General features: G+C 45.6%; 1 protein-coding gene across 5 annotated transcripts in view; it reads right to left on the bottom strand.

Annotated features, from left to right (window-relative positions):
* Positions 1-3,058: 3,058 nt before the first annotated feature.
* The window catches only part of NDRG3 (NDRG family member 3), an 85,599-nt gene continuing 71,479 nt past the window's right edge, over positions 3,059-17,178 (bottom strand). For 4 of the 5 annotated variants that reach the window (XM_060030834.1, XM_060030837.1, XM_060030835.1 and 1 more), the window contains 8 exons: positions 14,945-15,048; positions 13,759-13,824; positions 13,587-13,638; positions 10,096-10,143; positions 7,060-7,095; positions 6,923-6,974; positions 5,713-5,751; positions 3,059-4,641 (listed from right to left, as the gene is read on the bottom strand). In XM_060030834.1, coding sequence (XP_059886817.1) covers positions 4,460-4,641; positions 5,713-5,751; positions 6,923-6,974; positions 7,060-7,095; positions 10,096-10,143; positions 13,587-13,638; positions 13,759-13,824; positions 14,945-15,048 — 579 coding nt within the window. In that variant the 3' untranslated portion in view covers positions 3,059-4,459. The remainder of the gene's footprint in view (positions 4,642-5,712; positions 5,752-6,922; positions 6,975-7,059; positions 7,096-10,095; positions 10,144-13,586; positions 13,639-13,758; positions 13,825-14,944; positions 15,049-17,178) is intronic. The other variant, XM_060030838.1, reaches the window with a different exon arrangement.

The following is a 17,178-nucleotide window of genomic DNA, read 5'->3' as shown; positions in this document are numbered from 1 at the left end:
CAGAGGCTTGGGGCAGGGGCTCGGCTAAGACGCATGCTTTAGCTGAAGAGGTTAGGGCTTTGGGGGGCCCCTTCTGGAAGTCGGCCAATGTCCTTCGTCCTAGGTCACCCGGGACCCTCTCAGCCTTGGAGTCTTCAGGGAGAGGCTCTCGATATTGCTTTGGGGAGCTTGGCATCTGCCTGTGGTCAGCAGTCTGTACCCCAGGGATGGGAAAGGAGCCCCACCTCCAACTGGCTGGCCCTCCCAAGCACAGCCAGGCCAGGAAGCAGGCCCAGGGCTCTTCAAGCTCTGTCACAGGGTCCTTGGGGCTCCCAGCTCACATCTGCAGGCTCTGTGGTTCTCACAACCACCCGTTTCCTCTGACGGCATCACAGACCGTCGAGGAGCCACCTTCCCCAAGTTCCGGTTTATGGGGGAGAAGCAGCTGCCTCGTCATGATCCTGGAGGGAGAGGTTTCTCTCTGACTGTGTGGCTTGGTCTGATCCAAGGAACACAGAACCAAGCTAAATGAGCAGGAGTTTCCCATGCTTACCTGGTCTATTATAATCACCTGAGGGGCCTGTTAGTATGATTCCTGGGATTCCCCCACGTCTTCCGAATCCAAGTCACCAGAGGAGCAGCCCCAACATTTGAATCTTAAACACTCCAAGAGATTCCTTTGACTAGCAAGTATGGGAAGCACTGCCTTGGAGTGTCCCAACCTTTAATGTGTATAGGAATCCCCTGGGGATCTGGTTAAACAGCAGATTTTGGTTCAGTGGGGCTCAAGATTCTGCATTGCTAACAACTCCCAGGCGATACCCATGTTGCTGGTTTGGGAACCACGCTTTGTGTAGCAGGACCTGGACAGTGGTTCCGCAAGTGTGGTCCCTAGGCCAGCAGCCTCAGCATCATCTGGAAATGTGTGAGACATGCCAGTTCTCAGGCTCCATCTCTCATCTACCCAATCAGAAACTCCATGGTAGGGGGCCAGCAACCTGTTTTCATGAGCCCTCCAGGTGATTCTGATGCACACCCTAAACTTAAGAACCACTCGGCTAGGATAAAGAAGCTCCGATAGAACCCCCTTTGATTAGTATGTTTAAACCAGTCATTAAAATTTAAATTTAGGGAATTCCCTGGTGGTCTAGTAGTTAGGACTCCACGCTTCCACTGCTCAGGGCCCGGGTTCCATCCCTGGTTGGGGAACTAAGATCCCACAAGCCGTGTGGCATGGCCAAAAAACCAAAATTTTTTTTGAATTTAAATTAATAAAAATCTCAGCTCATTAGTATCTAAACAACCACCCATTCACTGCCTCCCCATTAGGGGCTTAGCAATCCTGGAGACAGATGCTTTTAACGTGAAACCGCTATTTCACAGACAATGCAGCCTTTTCTGGGGCCTTGAGCACACCCGGGCTCAGGTTCTCCCTTTCTCCCGGGAAAGGCTGGTTTGAGATTTAACTCCTGCGGCACCTGGCGTGGAGGGCTGAGGGAGCCAGAGTGGAGGTTCTAACCAGGATGTTAGGGTGGGTGACGGCCACTCAAGGATGTGGCCTGTGGCTGGGAGGGAACTGATCACAGGCCCACCCTCCTGCTCTTGCCTCCACACCACCGCGATGTCCATCTTTTCATCTGACAGGCAGACTTTTGGACTGGCCTTAAGGAGAGGCCCATGAATGAGGAAGTAGGGAATGACCATCTATGGTCTCAAAAAAATCCCACCATATCCTCTCCCATTCCACTCAGGGAGGCACCTGAGAATTAGAGAGTTTAAAGCCTAGATCTGCTGCTCTGTTCGTTTTTTGACCATTTGTAAATTGGTTACCTCTGGGCCTGTTTTCTCATCCACAAAACTGGAGAAGGGTCTACCGTACTGGCTCAGTAGGAGGAACATTCAGGAGGGTGTAAGGGCGTGGCCTGTAGCTAATAAAATATGAAAATGCATCGATTTTGGAAGAACTGGGAACTTTTTCTAGCTAGGTGTCCTTGGCCAAATCACTTAACTTTCCTCAGCTGTTCTTTGTCTGTAACACACACTGCCACTTTGCAGAGTTGCCATGAGAACTGGGTGAGATTTTTATTTATATGGAATTTATATGGAATTCCGGAATTTATACGAAATTTATATGAAAAAGCTTCACACAAGCATCTTGGGTGGGAGCATCTACCTGGCCACTTCCTTGCCTCTCACAAAGCAGGTACCCCAACTTTTTTTTTTTTTTGGAATATATTGAATAGGAAGAAAGGAAATGAAAATGAGAAGAGGATGAGTGTGGTAAGGACCAGCCAGTTGGGGCCCGACTCCAGGCACACAGCCAAGGTGGGAAACAGGCAACCATCCCTGCCGATGTGTAGCCAAGGCAGCTGGAGCTAGGTGGGTTCGTAGAGCAACTGTGCCCATGAGACCACCTGCAGCTCTGGAACTCTGCTTCTGCCTGTTCTGTAAGGACCTCAGCACGGTCACCTGTATCGGCCCACATGCATTTGTTTCCTGTCCTCTACCAGGATGGGCAGGGTCGAGTCATTTTACAAGCGTCTGCCACAGACACAGCAACCTCGATGTAGTGGTAGCTGCAGCCCCTGGACTGTTCAAAACTGACCTGAGACGGCTGCCTCCTGAAACTGTCCTTGGTGGGTATGAAGACAGCCCCTCCTGGCGAACTACAGTCTGGTCTGTTGCAGGAGCCCTGGCAGGTGGCTGCAGATTACTACATGAGGGGTGGGAGGTGGCAACTGCGCAAAGAGGGCAGAGCTGAGATGCAGCCTTTCCGAGATCTCGGCTTCTCCCGCATCACCTCACAGTCAGGCTTCTCACGGTCAGGTTTTCGGTTTGAGAGGAATATAGGCATGTCAGAGGGACTCAGGGTTCAATCTCGGCTGGCTTACTGGTATGACCTCGGGCAACTTATTTATCCTGGGTCTTGGTTTCCTCACTTTAAACGGACAGTGCTGCTGGGTGGATAATCATCAGGTATGTGAGGGTGCCCAGCATGGAGCCCACACGCAGTCACTCGGTACCCCCCCGAGCCCCAGGAAGTGGCTTGAGAGAAGTCACACCAGCCACCGGGTAACAATGAGACATACACAGCTTTATTTCATCATCCGTAAAAAGTTGTACTCTGCCAGAGTAACGCGTTCCGTATCTCAGCAGAAAGCAAATGCTACATCTGAAAAGCCCCTTCCTAAGATCAGAACTGTGCAACCCTTCTCTACGTAACGTCTCAATGCCCTCAAAGCTGGGCCCTTACTGGGTGGCAGCTGCTCTCACCCTCCTCCTGGTCACACTCTCTGGGTGGCTGTGACTCCCTCACATAGCAGCGGACTGAACAAAATTCTACCCGGACAGGCTGCCCTTACAGATTGGCCCCTTCCCTCCTACAAAAGGGAGTTCACACAAATAACTTCCTGAGAAATGGGTTCTATCTGACTTTCATTTAGCTTCCATTAAGTCTGCTGAAATCAAGTCTCTACTGTTCCTCTCTCCCCAGCCATTTCCTCATCATCTACATAATTTTCAGGCTATACCTCTCCCTTCTGGGGCAATCGAGGGGTGGAGAGTGTTCCTCCTGGGCGGCGCTTCCTGCAGACGTCTGGTATGTGGTATCAGACACTGCAGAGACTCAGTTTTGTTCTGACAGAGCAGAGGCCTGGGATTTCGTTTTCCCCTTCCTGTGCTGAAAAAGTCCAGTGATTAAGCCACACTCACTCCTTGGGAAAAACTCCACGTTGCATCAGAACCTCATCATTCATGGGCTTCTAAGAGAACATATCCCTCCCTTTTATTCACAGAATAGTATATGTGAATTCATTTGGAGAGGAGAAGGTGGCTGGCCACCCGGGGCCTGCTTCTCTATGTAACAGGCTCCCTTCTGTTGGTCACAGTCAACCATCCAAACAGGAATCATGATCTTCCACATTCCTCAGAACTGCTCTCTCCTGAAGTCACTTTGCAGATCTTGTTGACCAATATGGAAGCGAAAGAGAATGCAATGGCCTACCCAACCTAGAAACCTGTTCTGCATATTTCCCCTAAAAACACCACTGAAAATGCAAAAAAAGAGTCCCTTTTTTTTTTGTTTTTTGCAGAAGCTCTACAAGAAAGCCTGTCTAAAATCACAGAACTATGCACACACAAACACAGACACGCGTGCTCACACACATACATCAGGATCAAACAATCTTAGCTACACAGTTGGGAAAGCACAGGGAAAAGCTGGCAAGAGAAGATGTGGAGATCTGATCAGCTGAAGGTGTTGGAATGCTACAGTAATGGCATGGAAGTGGTTCTCGGTACATACAAAAAGGGGGGCGGGCAGGCAGAGAGGATGGTTAATCCAGGATACCAGAAAGAGAGAGTCAGTGGCCATGCAAGACTTAAAGATAGATAGATGCCAGTTTGCTGGATGAAGGGTTATATTATGGAGTGGCTGTCTGAAGGAGGATGGACTTGCATGGTCCAGGGGAGGAGCATCTGCTTAGCAGGACACCTCCATGGTCTGGTGTCTGTCCAGAACATCAGGAGACTCAGAGGATTCTTGAGCTCCATCTGACTGATTGCTGGTGACAGATCGGCTGAAGGCACTTTCTCCAGAGCCGATGCTACTTGAGGTGGAGTGGGTCCGTGATCGGGCGAGCCGGGTCATGCTGGCAGATGGGACTGTAAGAAAGAACCAAGAGGACTATAGGAGGGAGCCCTGGTTAAACTCAGCTAGTCTAGAAGTTTCACCAAAAGCTTTACATTTCGCTTTCCCAACCCATTTAAGGTGACACCAGGACAAGACATAGCCATCCCCACTTTGCACTACTGGCTCTAGGCGAGGGGCTCTAGGCAAGGCTGCTTTAATCCTCTGGTTCTGGCTGCAATCTCAGCTGATTCTAGTCCACAGCAGAACAAGGGGAAACCTAAGTCCAGAGTATAGCCTCTTAGCTATGCCCATGCCATTCATAAGGTGATTAGGAAGGAGGCTTTGGGAACCCAACCAGGTAACCAAAACCTGCAGTGCATGCAAGACTAAACCAAAGAAAGACGAACCACACCACACAAGGATGAAGGTGTTTCACAAACACAGTGCAAGCCCGATACAACAAGACTACCATCCGTGTCCACAGGCGACCCTTGCTACCTGGGGAGGAGACGTGTAGGAAGATGAGGTGTAGGGAGGGCAGGCGGGCTGGTCTCTGCACAGGGGGTGAGGTACAGGCTGCCTGTGAGCAAGGGCATGGGAGGTGGCTGTTTAACTCAGACTCCTGCCTACTGCCACTGCTTTGTCTGTAAGGTCCCTCCAGCTTGGCCAGGAAAGGGCCTTACCTGGCATACCCGCCCCCTGCCTATCTTTCTGAGACACGAGCCACTCCCCCAGCTGCCATTTCAACGCAGGGGTCCGAAGATGCCATCACCTGCAGTTCTCCAGGCACAGGTTCTGATGCTCCTAATTGAGAATCCAGTGTCTGGGGGTTAACTCAAGGATCAGTAAGTAGGTTGGTGGTGGTGGAGGGGCCCTGCCTATAAAGTTTCAGCTGCCGCTGTGACCCTGGCTGTTACAACCCGCTCCTTTACTCCTGGGGGGACCAGGGCGGGACCTGCAGGCTAACTCGCACAGGGCACAACGAGCCACGTTCTATCGGGCTCTCACTGCACAGGAAAACCACGGACATGCTGCGGGCAGCCAATGCAGCCAGGAGAGCATGGCTGGGAGGCAGGGGCAGGGGCCAGCATAGAGAAAGGTACCTGACTCGGTGCTCAGGTGACTGAGCTGCACATACGGGACTGGAAGCAGGATGGACACAGGAAAAGGCAGGTTAGTGACCCGACAGTGCCAAGTGGCAACCTTGGCTGCCTAGCAGACACTGACAGAACACTCTAAGCCAGGGGTGAAGTTTTATTTTAAGGCCCCAGACAGGAGGTGAGGCCAACTGATGCTTCAGTAACATCTCAGATGTTACTTCTCTCAACTAGTCAAAGGTTTTCTCCTTCACTATGAACAGCCAACCTGCTTGGATCAGAACAGCTGCTTCCTAGGAAAGGAGAGGGACTTCTGCTCCTCCCAGAGGGATATGGGTGTGGGCTCGGTTGGTAGTGGCTCACAGACGGGGATGACACAGCCACTCTAGACGAGACATACACGAGCTGCCTACCAGGTACAGGGCTGTACCCAGGGGCCCAGCTGCTGCCCGGAGCAGCTGCCCAATCGTCATTAAACACATTGATACCAAAGACAGGAGAAAAGTCACCCTACTGGATAAAGAGCTCTGTACCTGGGTAGAAGAGTTTTCTTTTTTATAACTCCAAGAAAGGAGCAAGTGCGGATATTCTGTGGCAAATGAGAAAGCTCAGGGGTCTCACAATACAAGAGACCAGGACAGTGGCACATGATACGGACACATCCTTGGATTCACTCTAAAATATTCTGCAAGTTCATCTCCTGTGGTGGAGCAGACTTAACTGATTTAACTGCTTTTCATCTGGAGTCTCCATTTTGTCTCTCTAGTCCAGGAGTCATTAACCAGCTGAGTTCAGATGCAAATAACAACTTCAGATTCATAGCTAGGTCTGGCTAAGCTTCAGTGGTTGAAAATATGGGCTCTGGAGTCAGACTGGCAGGGTTTGAAGCATGGCTCTGCAGCTGAATTGTTACCCTGGGAAAGGTGCTTAGCCTCTTTGAGCCTCAGTTTCCTTTTCTATAAAATGGGACTAATAACAGAACTTACCTCTCAAGGTTAAGAATACAGAGTGCCTGGCACAAAGTAAGTGCTTAATAAGCATTAGCTCATCTTTATATATATGCACAGATGAATGTTCCATGAACATTTTGGTTTCTATTTGATTTCAGGCTGGCTAGCACAGAGGTTAAGCCCTGAGAATTGAGTACTCATCAGACGCCAAAATGACCCCATTATCAATAAATCTTTGGTAGAATAGAAAGTTGTGTACTACTCACTGTAGCCCATTCCCTGCAAAAAGTACTTGAAGGCCTCGGTGAGCTTCCCGGGCTAGGGGGACAAAATAAGAAGGCATTAATCCTTGCACAGTCAGAGAGCTGGAATCAAATGGGTGCTTTTAAAAAAATCTCCTTACCTGAACTACTTGGGGGAGTCCACCACAGTCTGCCATCTAGAAGAGGAAAAATATGTAAGTCAGCTGAGACTTACGCCTAAGGGAAATGCTCTGAACATCCATGGGTCCTTTCAAAAAGGACAGGATCAAATTTTAGGTTCCTTAACTTAATGTTTAACTACATCCAAGCGTCCATCTCCTCAATGCACTCTTTTTTTTTTTTAAATAAATTTATTTATTTTTGGCTGTGTTGGGTCTTCGCAGCTGCATGCAGGCTTTCCCTAGTTGCGGCGAGCGGGGGCTACTCTTCGCTGCAGTGTGCTTGCTTCTCACTGTGGGGCACGAGCTCTAGGCGTGTGGGTTTCAGTAGTTGTGGCTTGCAGGCTCTAGAGCACAGGCTCAGTAGTTGTGGCGCACAGGCTTAGGTGCTCCGCGGCATGTGGGATCTTCCCGGACCAGGGCTTGAACCCGTGTCCCCTGCACTGGCAAGCGGATTCTTAACCACTGCACCACCAGGGAAGTCCCCCTCAATGCACTCTTACACAAAGACTTAAATCCTAGCAATAACCTTGGATGTAATTTTGAAAGATTATTCAACATTTATTAATCAGTAATGCAGGGCCTAACTTTCAGGCCCATGTCGGGAATTTTCCATTTGGGTGATAGTGAAGTTAACCGCTACCTTCAACCATGGTTCTGCCTCCACCTGGAGAATGTTACTTTCAGAGTCCTCAAACAGTGTGATCCTAACTTCTCAGGGTACCACACTTTTAAGGTTCTGTCTCAACTCTACATTGTCTTCATTTCACGATTAACGGGATGTCTCCAATCAGGCACTGAGGCTGAATTCAGCCAACCTACTTGGTCAGCCACTTTCATTTCATAGTTGGATTTGGTAAGGCGACTGTCTCTCACTTCATAAATCTTTACAGTTGGTTATTCTCACCTGTGCAAAGATTTCTAGAGTAGCGTTTTATTAGCATGCATTGGAATTACCAGGAGGACTTGTTAAAACTCAGATTCTTGAATTCCTGCCCTAGAGATTCTTTTTTTTTTTTTAAATATTTATTTATTTTGCGGCATGTGGGATCTTCATTGCCCCGTGCAGGATCTTTAGATGTGGCGTGCAGGATCTTTAGTTGTGGCGTGCGGGTTTTTTAGCTGCAGCATGTGGGATCTTTTAGTTGCGGCATGCGGGATCTAGTTCCCTGACCAGGGATCAAACCTGGGCGCCCTGCCTTGGGAGCACGGAGTCCTAACCGCTGGACCACCAGGGAAGTCTCTAGAGATTCTTATTTAATAGGTTTGGAGCGGGTCTCAAGAACTTGCATTTCTAACAAGCCAGGTGATGCATATTCTGCCAATCCGCAGAGAACACTGCTTCTAGGGCATGATGGCCAACCACGAGGCCATCCTCCTCCTTCCAGCTGTTATGCATTCCATACTCAGATAGTAGCCTATTCAGGCTGACTGGCATTTTTTAAAAAAGAGACATGAACCTCATGGTCTCCCTTCACTAACATGAAAACTTTCTTTGAGGGTGGACTGTTATTCAGCAGATGGGATGCCACAGGGGACACAGGAATTTGAGGTTAATAAGGAACAATCAGTTCCCTGAAAATTCTACGTGTAAGATCAGGAACAAATTTTTTTTTTTTTTTTCGGTACGCGGGCCTCTCACCACTGTGGCCTCTCCCGTTGCGGAGCACAGGCTCCGGACGCACAGGCTCAGCGGCCATGGCTCACGGGCCCAGCCGCTCCGCGGCACGTGGGATCTTCCCGGACCGGGGCACGAACCCATGTCCCCTGCATCGGCAGGCGGACTCTCAACCACTGCGCCACCAGGGAAGCCCAGGAACAAATATTTAACCTGAATAAGTATCAAATAGAGCTAACTGGCCCAGACTGTATTTTCATGAAGGTTAGGAGTCAGGGTCTGATTAGAACTGTAAAACAGTTCCCGTATGCAGAGAGAATACTGGGAAAGACTGTTTCCAAGCTTTCTCTCCCAAACAGAGAATCAGTTCCATCATGCTGCTGTGGATGGGCATTTTTGCCCAAAAATAAGCACATCTATGGCTACTGTAAAGTTGTTTTGCGCTTTTGGAAAACTGATTCAAACCTGCAACGAAAGCTAATTTGAAACCACATGCTTTAAAAAAAAAAAAATTCGTATTTTAGACTAGTTCACCGATCACCCGGACCCCAGAACACTCTGAGTTTTGTAACCTCAGAGCATTAACCTCATGTTATATTTCCAGGAACTATGGGCTGCTTCTGGTGGCAGCACTTCCCTTTTAATCTCACTTCAAAGAGAAAGGGAAGAAAGCAGAGGTCTTTCAGGCTCAGAAAGCAACAGTCAGAAGCATAAGATCAGTACTTAAATCTACGGTAATCCAAATTCAAAGCAGGAGGTCAGGCCCTTAAATATGTCACTAGAGGCTCCAGAAAATGTGAGCCTGGGGTACAGTCAAAACGGGGAGAAGCTTGATATTAACCCTAGAAATTCAGTACAAGAGTTACTCTCTATTTGCCCTAAGAGAAAGAAAAAATGCATCTACCCTTATCATGAGAATGTTACTGGAAGCTTCCTTATCCATACAAGGGGATTTAGCACGTAAAGAATTTCCATTCATTACCTAATTTCTCAAAACAATATTACATAATGCTTATGACGTTTTTAATGACACGGGAAGATGTTTATATGTCAAAAAGTTGAAGAAAACAGACACAGGGCTAGAAACAGCCTATGATCTTAATGATGTAAAAATGTATAGGAAAAAGACTGATGTTTTCACCAGAAGGTTACCTTTGGGGGGCAGGATTAGGGTAATTTTTATTTTATTCTTTTTTTATATTTCCATTTTTTTCCTATTTTCCAATTTTCTACAATGAGAATATATTCAGGAAAAGAAATTTTTTTTAAGAGAATGAGAGAATCAGACAGAGGAAGAGCAGCTTTCCTTCTTTCTGGGCAACTATTCCAGAAATAAAGTAATTTGAACCACGTATAATTTACTCACTCATGGTTGGCAATGAGGAAAGAAGACACATTACCTTTAGCAAAGTTGTATTTACAGGATTCAGGCGAGAATTGCATTCAACCTTAAAAAACAGAGAGAGAGAGACAGACAATTTTATGAACTGCTAGAAAAATAAGAAATAGCTTGGCATGAGAATGATCTTCCAAGATCAATGGCTCATTTGGAGACGGCTGAATCAGCCAAATTACCAAAATACAAAGTGGGAGACATGTTTATAGGAAGTACTTTATATCTTATGTTTCTTAGTAGATCTAAAAATCTGGCAAAGTTCATTTTCTGAGTCCGTTACAAGTAGAGTCTTTAAAGGACTACACGTTGAATCTAATTCCTCCTACTAGCTACATAACATGGGGACAAGTTACCTACTTTAAAAAGTGAACTGGACCGTGGCCCTCACCTGCTGGGGTCTTGATTTCCCAGCACAACTGGCCCTTATACCCCTCCCCTGCCCATTTCTCACTCCTTTCCCATGCCCTGGATGCAGTGGGTTTGCCACTCCTTACACCCTGATTCTCTTCTGCCTCAAGATCTTCGGCTATCCCATGTAAAGTTGAACTCTCTATGGTTTTTCTCTCACTGTAGCCATTGCAATTAAGAATTACAACCTTGTACATTTACCTGTATCGTATCTCATACCTTTGTATCCACAAAGGCAGGGACCTCAAAGAAAATGTTCTGGGGAGATAATCTCCAGGTTCAACAGTGTTTTATGGTTAACCTGATTAACTGGATCTCTTCTTTACACATGCGTGCCCAAGCACACATATAAAACACTGTGCTAAGAGCGTGGAAAAGCTAGTGGGGTGGAAATGTAATAATGTAATATGAGGCAGAATGAGATCACTTGAAAATTTCACTTCTGAGCTGAGTGAGAATAGAAGAATGAGTAGAATTTCTATAGCTAGAGTAAGAAGGGGCGGGCATTTGAAGGCTTCCAGAGTCAGGCGGAAAGCATAAGCAAAGACCCAGGGGTTGCGAAGTGAGTGTGCAGCGCATGTGTGGGGTTACAGAGACAAGCATGGCGTGAGGGTGCACTGTGGGGAGAGGTTGGAAAGACTTGAACTGACTGTGGAAGGCAAAAAGCCACAGAGGGTTTCTGGGGTGACAGGATGTGAGTTGTTTTAGGAAAATAACCAGCAGTGGCCTGTATGACAGACTGCAGAGGCAGCGAGCCAGTTAGGGAGTTATTAAAATTACCCAGGCAAGAACCAGTAACACAGCTGAAAGTTTACTCTGGGGATTGCTGATGGGTAGGTATTCAAAACTCTTCTAAAATCACAGGATGATCTAAAAGCCAGAATCACCAAATCAAGGTTTTTGCTCTACACAAATGACAACGCAGGCAGTGACAAACAAATGTACCCGTTTACTTACTATAGAAGGTGCTCTAAAGGGCAGAATGTAAAAACCGGATCCCTAACTGCCAGGCACCGTGCTGAGAACACAGTAGACATACAATAAATATTTTCTGGAAGAATCAACTCCCAAGTTTGTACTTAATATAATAAAGCATGCTTTCCTTGGTTCATCACTTTGTAATTTCTGTAACTTTATAAGAAGTCTCCGTTTCTGGTAGGCCAAGAACAACAGTTGGTTTTTTACATGTCTACTCTCTCCCCAGCTCCAAGTGCAGAGACTCCGTCTTATTCATTTTTGTATTCTCCACAGCATCGCGAGAATAGGAGATGCTCAAAATATGATGCTGAATGAATATGTGAGCAAGAATAGCTAGCAACAGTGACCAGAATTTGTGGAGTTTCTTCCTGCTCTTCCATGCACGGATATAGCCCTTGAATCCCTACCAACTTATGGGATAAAAGGCTCTGGGGCAGGGGAGCTGGTTTTGAATGTGTCTAGAAGAGCATCTAGCTTGTGGTACAGATGGGGTTCCTGAAGTTCTTCTCTATAAACACTGAAGGTGTGGAAATCAGAAAGAGAAAAAGATCTTATCTGTATTGGCCAACTTACACAATCTTGAAAAATAATTGGTAATGTTGCTTTAAGTCCATGTAATTTCCAAAAGGCAACTCAGCATGATTAGAGAATTCTGATTAAGGGTATTTTCTATAAACGATACTATTTTCATAAACACATTGTTTATGAAAAAATGTTTTTGATATTTTGTAGCACGTATCTCTACCTTTTTAGCCAAAAAAGATGGACCTTTACAATACTCCTTCTTGATGAGATCTTCACTATAACTTTATTACCTTTGGGGATTTTTTTTTTTTGAGTTGAGAGTTATTCGCCTCTGTGCTCAAGCCACACTATGTATTTTACACTAGACACAGAATGTTTTACAGGGTAATTCAGGAAGTGTGAATATATTCTATTGTCATACCTGTCTCACCCTACCAACACTCCCCCTGCCCACCAAGCTTCTCATCTATGTCTGCATCTCTGATTAATTATTAGATTCCCTTTCTAAAAGCTTTACTTCCTAATGTTTTGCTCTAAATAGGGTAGAAGTGAAGTAGGCCAAAGAAAACCAGATAATTTCACGCAGATACTTAAGTTATATATGCTGTGGGAAAGACAAGCAAGTGATAACAGACTTATGAAAAACTGTCAGCTTCATCTGTAAATACAGAAGTGCAAATTAAAACAGTGGGGTACCATTTTTCATCAAATTAACTACTAATGAAATTTGAAAGTCCAATGCTAAACAGCATGCTGTGGAACAGGCACTCTCAAACATAGGCAGTGGCAACACACTGTTATGTCTTTTCTGGAAAGGAAACTGGCAGAATGTATTAAAAACCTTAAAGAGGTTTATGATTTTTGACACGTTATTTCCAACTCATCCCAGGGAAATGATCAAAGATTCAAGCAAAGATTCTATAAGGATGTTCAACAGCAACATTATTAATGGTGCAAAATCAGGAATAATCAACAGGAGAATGGGGTTACCTAAACAAGGGTGTATTTATAAGACTGAGTATTATACAGATATACTGACTTTATAGTATGGAAAAACGCTCTCAACAGTGCTAAGTCATGAGGTCCCAAAACACTGTATAGCTAACATCATCCCATCTATTGTAAAGAAAAACATAATGGCTTGTCTTTGAGTAATGGGATCATGACTTCTCCTCCTGTCCTCCTATTTACCAATTTTCTACAATGAGCACATCTTTTTTTTGCCAGTGTGCTACGTGCTTCAGGCAAGTGTACAGGCTCCCAGCAGCCTTCTATATCTGTGGTGGCTGCAGAAGGCCAAGGCTGTCAGAAGTCTGACGATAAGCCCGTGGCCTTTACCTGTCCTGCTTGCCACAGAGCGAGCTCCACCACCCAAAGCACTCAAGGGCAGTCCTGAACCCTTCTGATGAAACACAGTGATCAACGAGGAATTCTTCCTCCACACTGGGTAACAAAGTGCAAACCCTGGTCTGTGTAATGAGAAATCACAAAAACTAGTACCTACCAACTGTTTCGAGTGCGTCAGCAGAGTGTGTTACACACAATTTATTGCATTTCATCTTCACAACATCAGGACATACTTACCACAGCCTCAACTGCAGGTGAATTGTCACCTACCACCAATAAAGTAGAACACCTGGGGAAAGGGAAAGTAAGAGGACACTGAGCAGGCAGCACATATACTCCACTGAAAATGACTCTGCCTGTGACAGGCAAAGGTGTCGAGCAGCGTAGCGGGGGAGACCGAGGGACTTACTTTAATGTCTTTGATTTGTTATCATTTTGTCCCGGAATGGGTCTTTCGATCTCCAGGTCTCTGCGTCTAGAGAAACACAAAGGAATCAATGCACTTTTCAGGTAAAATCATGGCAACTCAGGTTACTTCCTGGTTGTGAAAAACAAAATGTATCAAGAAATCTGAAAACTGTCTTTCTTTCACACAGATGAGGGAAGGGGCCCTTGTGCACTCTGTTCAGCGGCATCCTGAGTGGTACAGAGCAGGAAAAAGGGACTCTGCAGGATGCTAAAAGGAGGCAACTTCAAAACTCAATAGCAGTGCTGTTGAAATCCTCAAGTCTTAAGTGTTCAATTTTCCAACTAGTTTATAGGAATAATTTCTTAAGGGGAACTTTTTTCTTTTTTTTTTTTGGCCACACCACGTGGCATGCAGGATCTTCCCCGACCAGGGATCCAACCCGTGCCCCGTGCATTGGGAGCACAGAATTTTAAGTGCTGGACCGCCATGGAGGTCCAAGGGGAACTTTCTTGGGGGAACATTCTCCTGGTAACTAACAGTTCAGTGCGGTACTTAATAACCTTTCTGATTTCAACGAAAAGTAAGGAGGCTTTGTTACACAGAGGAAGGAGCTAGAGAGACTGGGTTCAAAACCTGGCTTTGCTCCTGACCGGCTGTGTGACTCTGGGTAAGTTACAGCTGACCCATTTCCTTAATCTTTTTCCATGTACCCAGAAAGCTAGAAGGAGCTAACATTTTCACCTTGGAGAAGCTGGTCCCAAGATAAGAATGAAGCTTCTCTCCGTGCGTCACTTCTGCGTGATGACAGGACACCAGCAGAGAGACTGAATTGGGGCCCAAGGCTTCTATTCTTTGCCTCCTCTACACGCATCTTTCTGTGCCACCTCAATGTGTGTGTTTTGTGTGTGTTCATAACTTTAGGTACTTCTGGTCTCAAAACATCTTAAAAGTACAACTGGTAGTTGAACATGCCTGAAACAGCCTTCAATTCATGCATTGCTCTTGAAAGCTGTCTTCATTTCTGTCTGAAAGCCCTTCCCCTTCTACTGTGGTGAAAAGTACGAAAGCAATCCCATCACACAACACTGGAAGAAGTAGTTTATTTCCTCTTCTCCTTCTCTCTTAAATATCCGTTATCTTCTTAGACCTAGTCTGCATTTAAGTGAAGGAAGAGAAACAACTGTACCCATTATAGGAACCCAGGAAGAGCTGCAGGTTTTCTTGGTTGATATCTTGGGCAATATGCAGTCTGTAGGTTTGAATCAGGTCCAGGTTGGCCTGCAACTCTTCCTAGAACAATGAAAAGAAGACACAGGTGAACTTCTGAGCTACAGTACAAGTAAGTCTATCTTGTTTGGTTCGCATTCTCAATGCCCAAAGCCAAAGCTCCCTGCCCATGATGGGAGATGGGGCAGAGCCTGGGGTGCCTACTTATGTACTGGTAGGCTGAATGGCTTCTTTTTTTTTTTTTTGCGGTCCGCGGGCCTTTCACTGCTGTGGCCTCTCCCGTTGTGGAGCACAGGCTCCGGACGTGCAGGCTCAGCGGCCATGGCTCACGGGCCCAGCCGCTCCGTGGCATGTGGGATCTTCCCGGACAGGGGCACGAACTTGTGTTCCCTGCATCGGCAGGCGGACTCTCAACCACTGCGCCACCAGGGAAGCCCTGGCTTCTTTTTATTTGTATCAGACTGGTTCAGTGCCATATTCTGTGTTGAATGAGGGCACCAAAGAATCTATGATGGAAAAGGTCGGTAATCAACTCCAAATCAAGCACAAAAACTTGGGGATATGCTCTGAACACCCTTCTCTGCAGCACAGAGGAAACTGCACTAAACTTGGATTCAAGTACTAGATGTGAAACTTAGGTTACCTAATCATTCGGAAGCCTAGTTTCCTTATTTGTGTCTTATTCATGTTTTGCCATTCTCATAAAAATAGAGTGTCTGTAAAATAAAGATAATAACCAGCTACCTGCCAGGGCTGTTTTAAAAATTAAATAAGAAAAGTTATATGGACTGTAAAGTATAAAATAAGTGGAAAGTAACATTTCTCTTATTAGCCATAAATCTGCATAATTAACTTATCTGTAACTTCATCAATATAATGGGTATAATATCTATTTATATACTATCATTTAATAGTATACATTGTTGGGCTTCCCTGGTGGCGCAGTGGTTGAGAGTCCGCCTGCCGATGCAGGGGACATGGGTTCGTGCCCCGGTCCGGGAAGATCCCACATGCCGCGGAGCGGCTGGGCCCGTGAGCCATGGCCGCTGAGCCTGCGCATCCGGAGCCTGTGCTCCGCAACGGGAGAGGCCACAACAGTGAGAGGCCCACGTACCGCAAAAAAAAAAAAAAAAAAAACCACAAAACATTGTAGAATTATATGTTACATTCCATTTATAATACTTTATTAAGTCAATTTATCATTTATTTACTCTTATTACCAATACTATTTTTTTTGTTGAGGTAGGATTGATTTATAATATAATATTAGTTTCAGTTGTACCACACAGTGATTCAAAATTTTTATAGATTATATTCCATTTAAAGTTATTATAAAATATTGGCTATATTCCCTGTATAAAATTCAAGAGAAACAAAATGGTCTATCAGTAAAAAGAGAATCTCCCTCTCCACTACCCATTGTCCACTGGTCCCTATTTTGCTGGTCTTCTTGGAGGCCACCAGAACGAGTTGCTAGGTTTTTGTGTATATAAGCATATATGTACATATATGTATACACACACACACACACACACACACCCCAGTAAATAGTTTTAAGCAGAACAGAAAATGTTTACACTGGAGAAAAGAAATGTATCAGGGATAGTGAGAGTAAATCTAAAGCAGTGTGTAAAGGTCACCGCCAGCAAGCCTTGTAGAGAAACAGAGATAAGGAGAATGAGTATTTGCATTCTCACTACTATATGGGTAAAGTGAGCCAAGAATACAGTAGGAAACTTACCAACTGGATCAGAGGCTACCTGAAACTAAAGGGCACTGGAGCCATTCCAAGAAAACGTGATAAATGCTGAAGATACTAAGAAAAGTGAACAACAAATGAACCACAAGGCAATTAGAGATGAAATGACCTATCCAGCTCCCCCTTGAAAGTCTGAAGGGGAACTTGAGCAGCAAAGTTTGAGATAAAAAAAAGAGAAGGACTGATATTGGTATAAAAGGGGTAAAACTGGTTTAAGTGCTAATGGAACTTCTCAGGAAAAGCTGTTACGGATAAACTGCACCTCCCACTCACATTTTTTTAAAACACAAAGTGTAGTCTGCTCCACGTACCGTTCTACACTGTGCTTTTCCACTTAAAAGTACGGCAGAGGTCGTCATTCCTTATCAGGATATATGGAGCCATCTCATTTACTTATACTACCTGTTTTCCCACATGCTTCCTAGTACAAATGA

Source organism: Delphinus delphis, chromosome 15, assembly GCF_949987515.2.
Source record: "Delphinus delphis chromosome 15, mDelDel1.2, whole genome shotgun sequence".
NCBI lineage: Eukaryota > Metazoa > Chordata > Mammalia > Artiodactyla > Delphinidae > Delphinus > Delphinus delphis.
The sequence above is the reverse complement of the archived record's forward strand: the minus strand, read 5'-3'. Positions and strand labels throughout refer to the sequence as shown.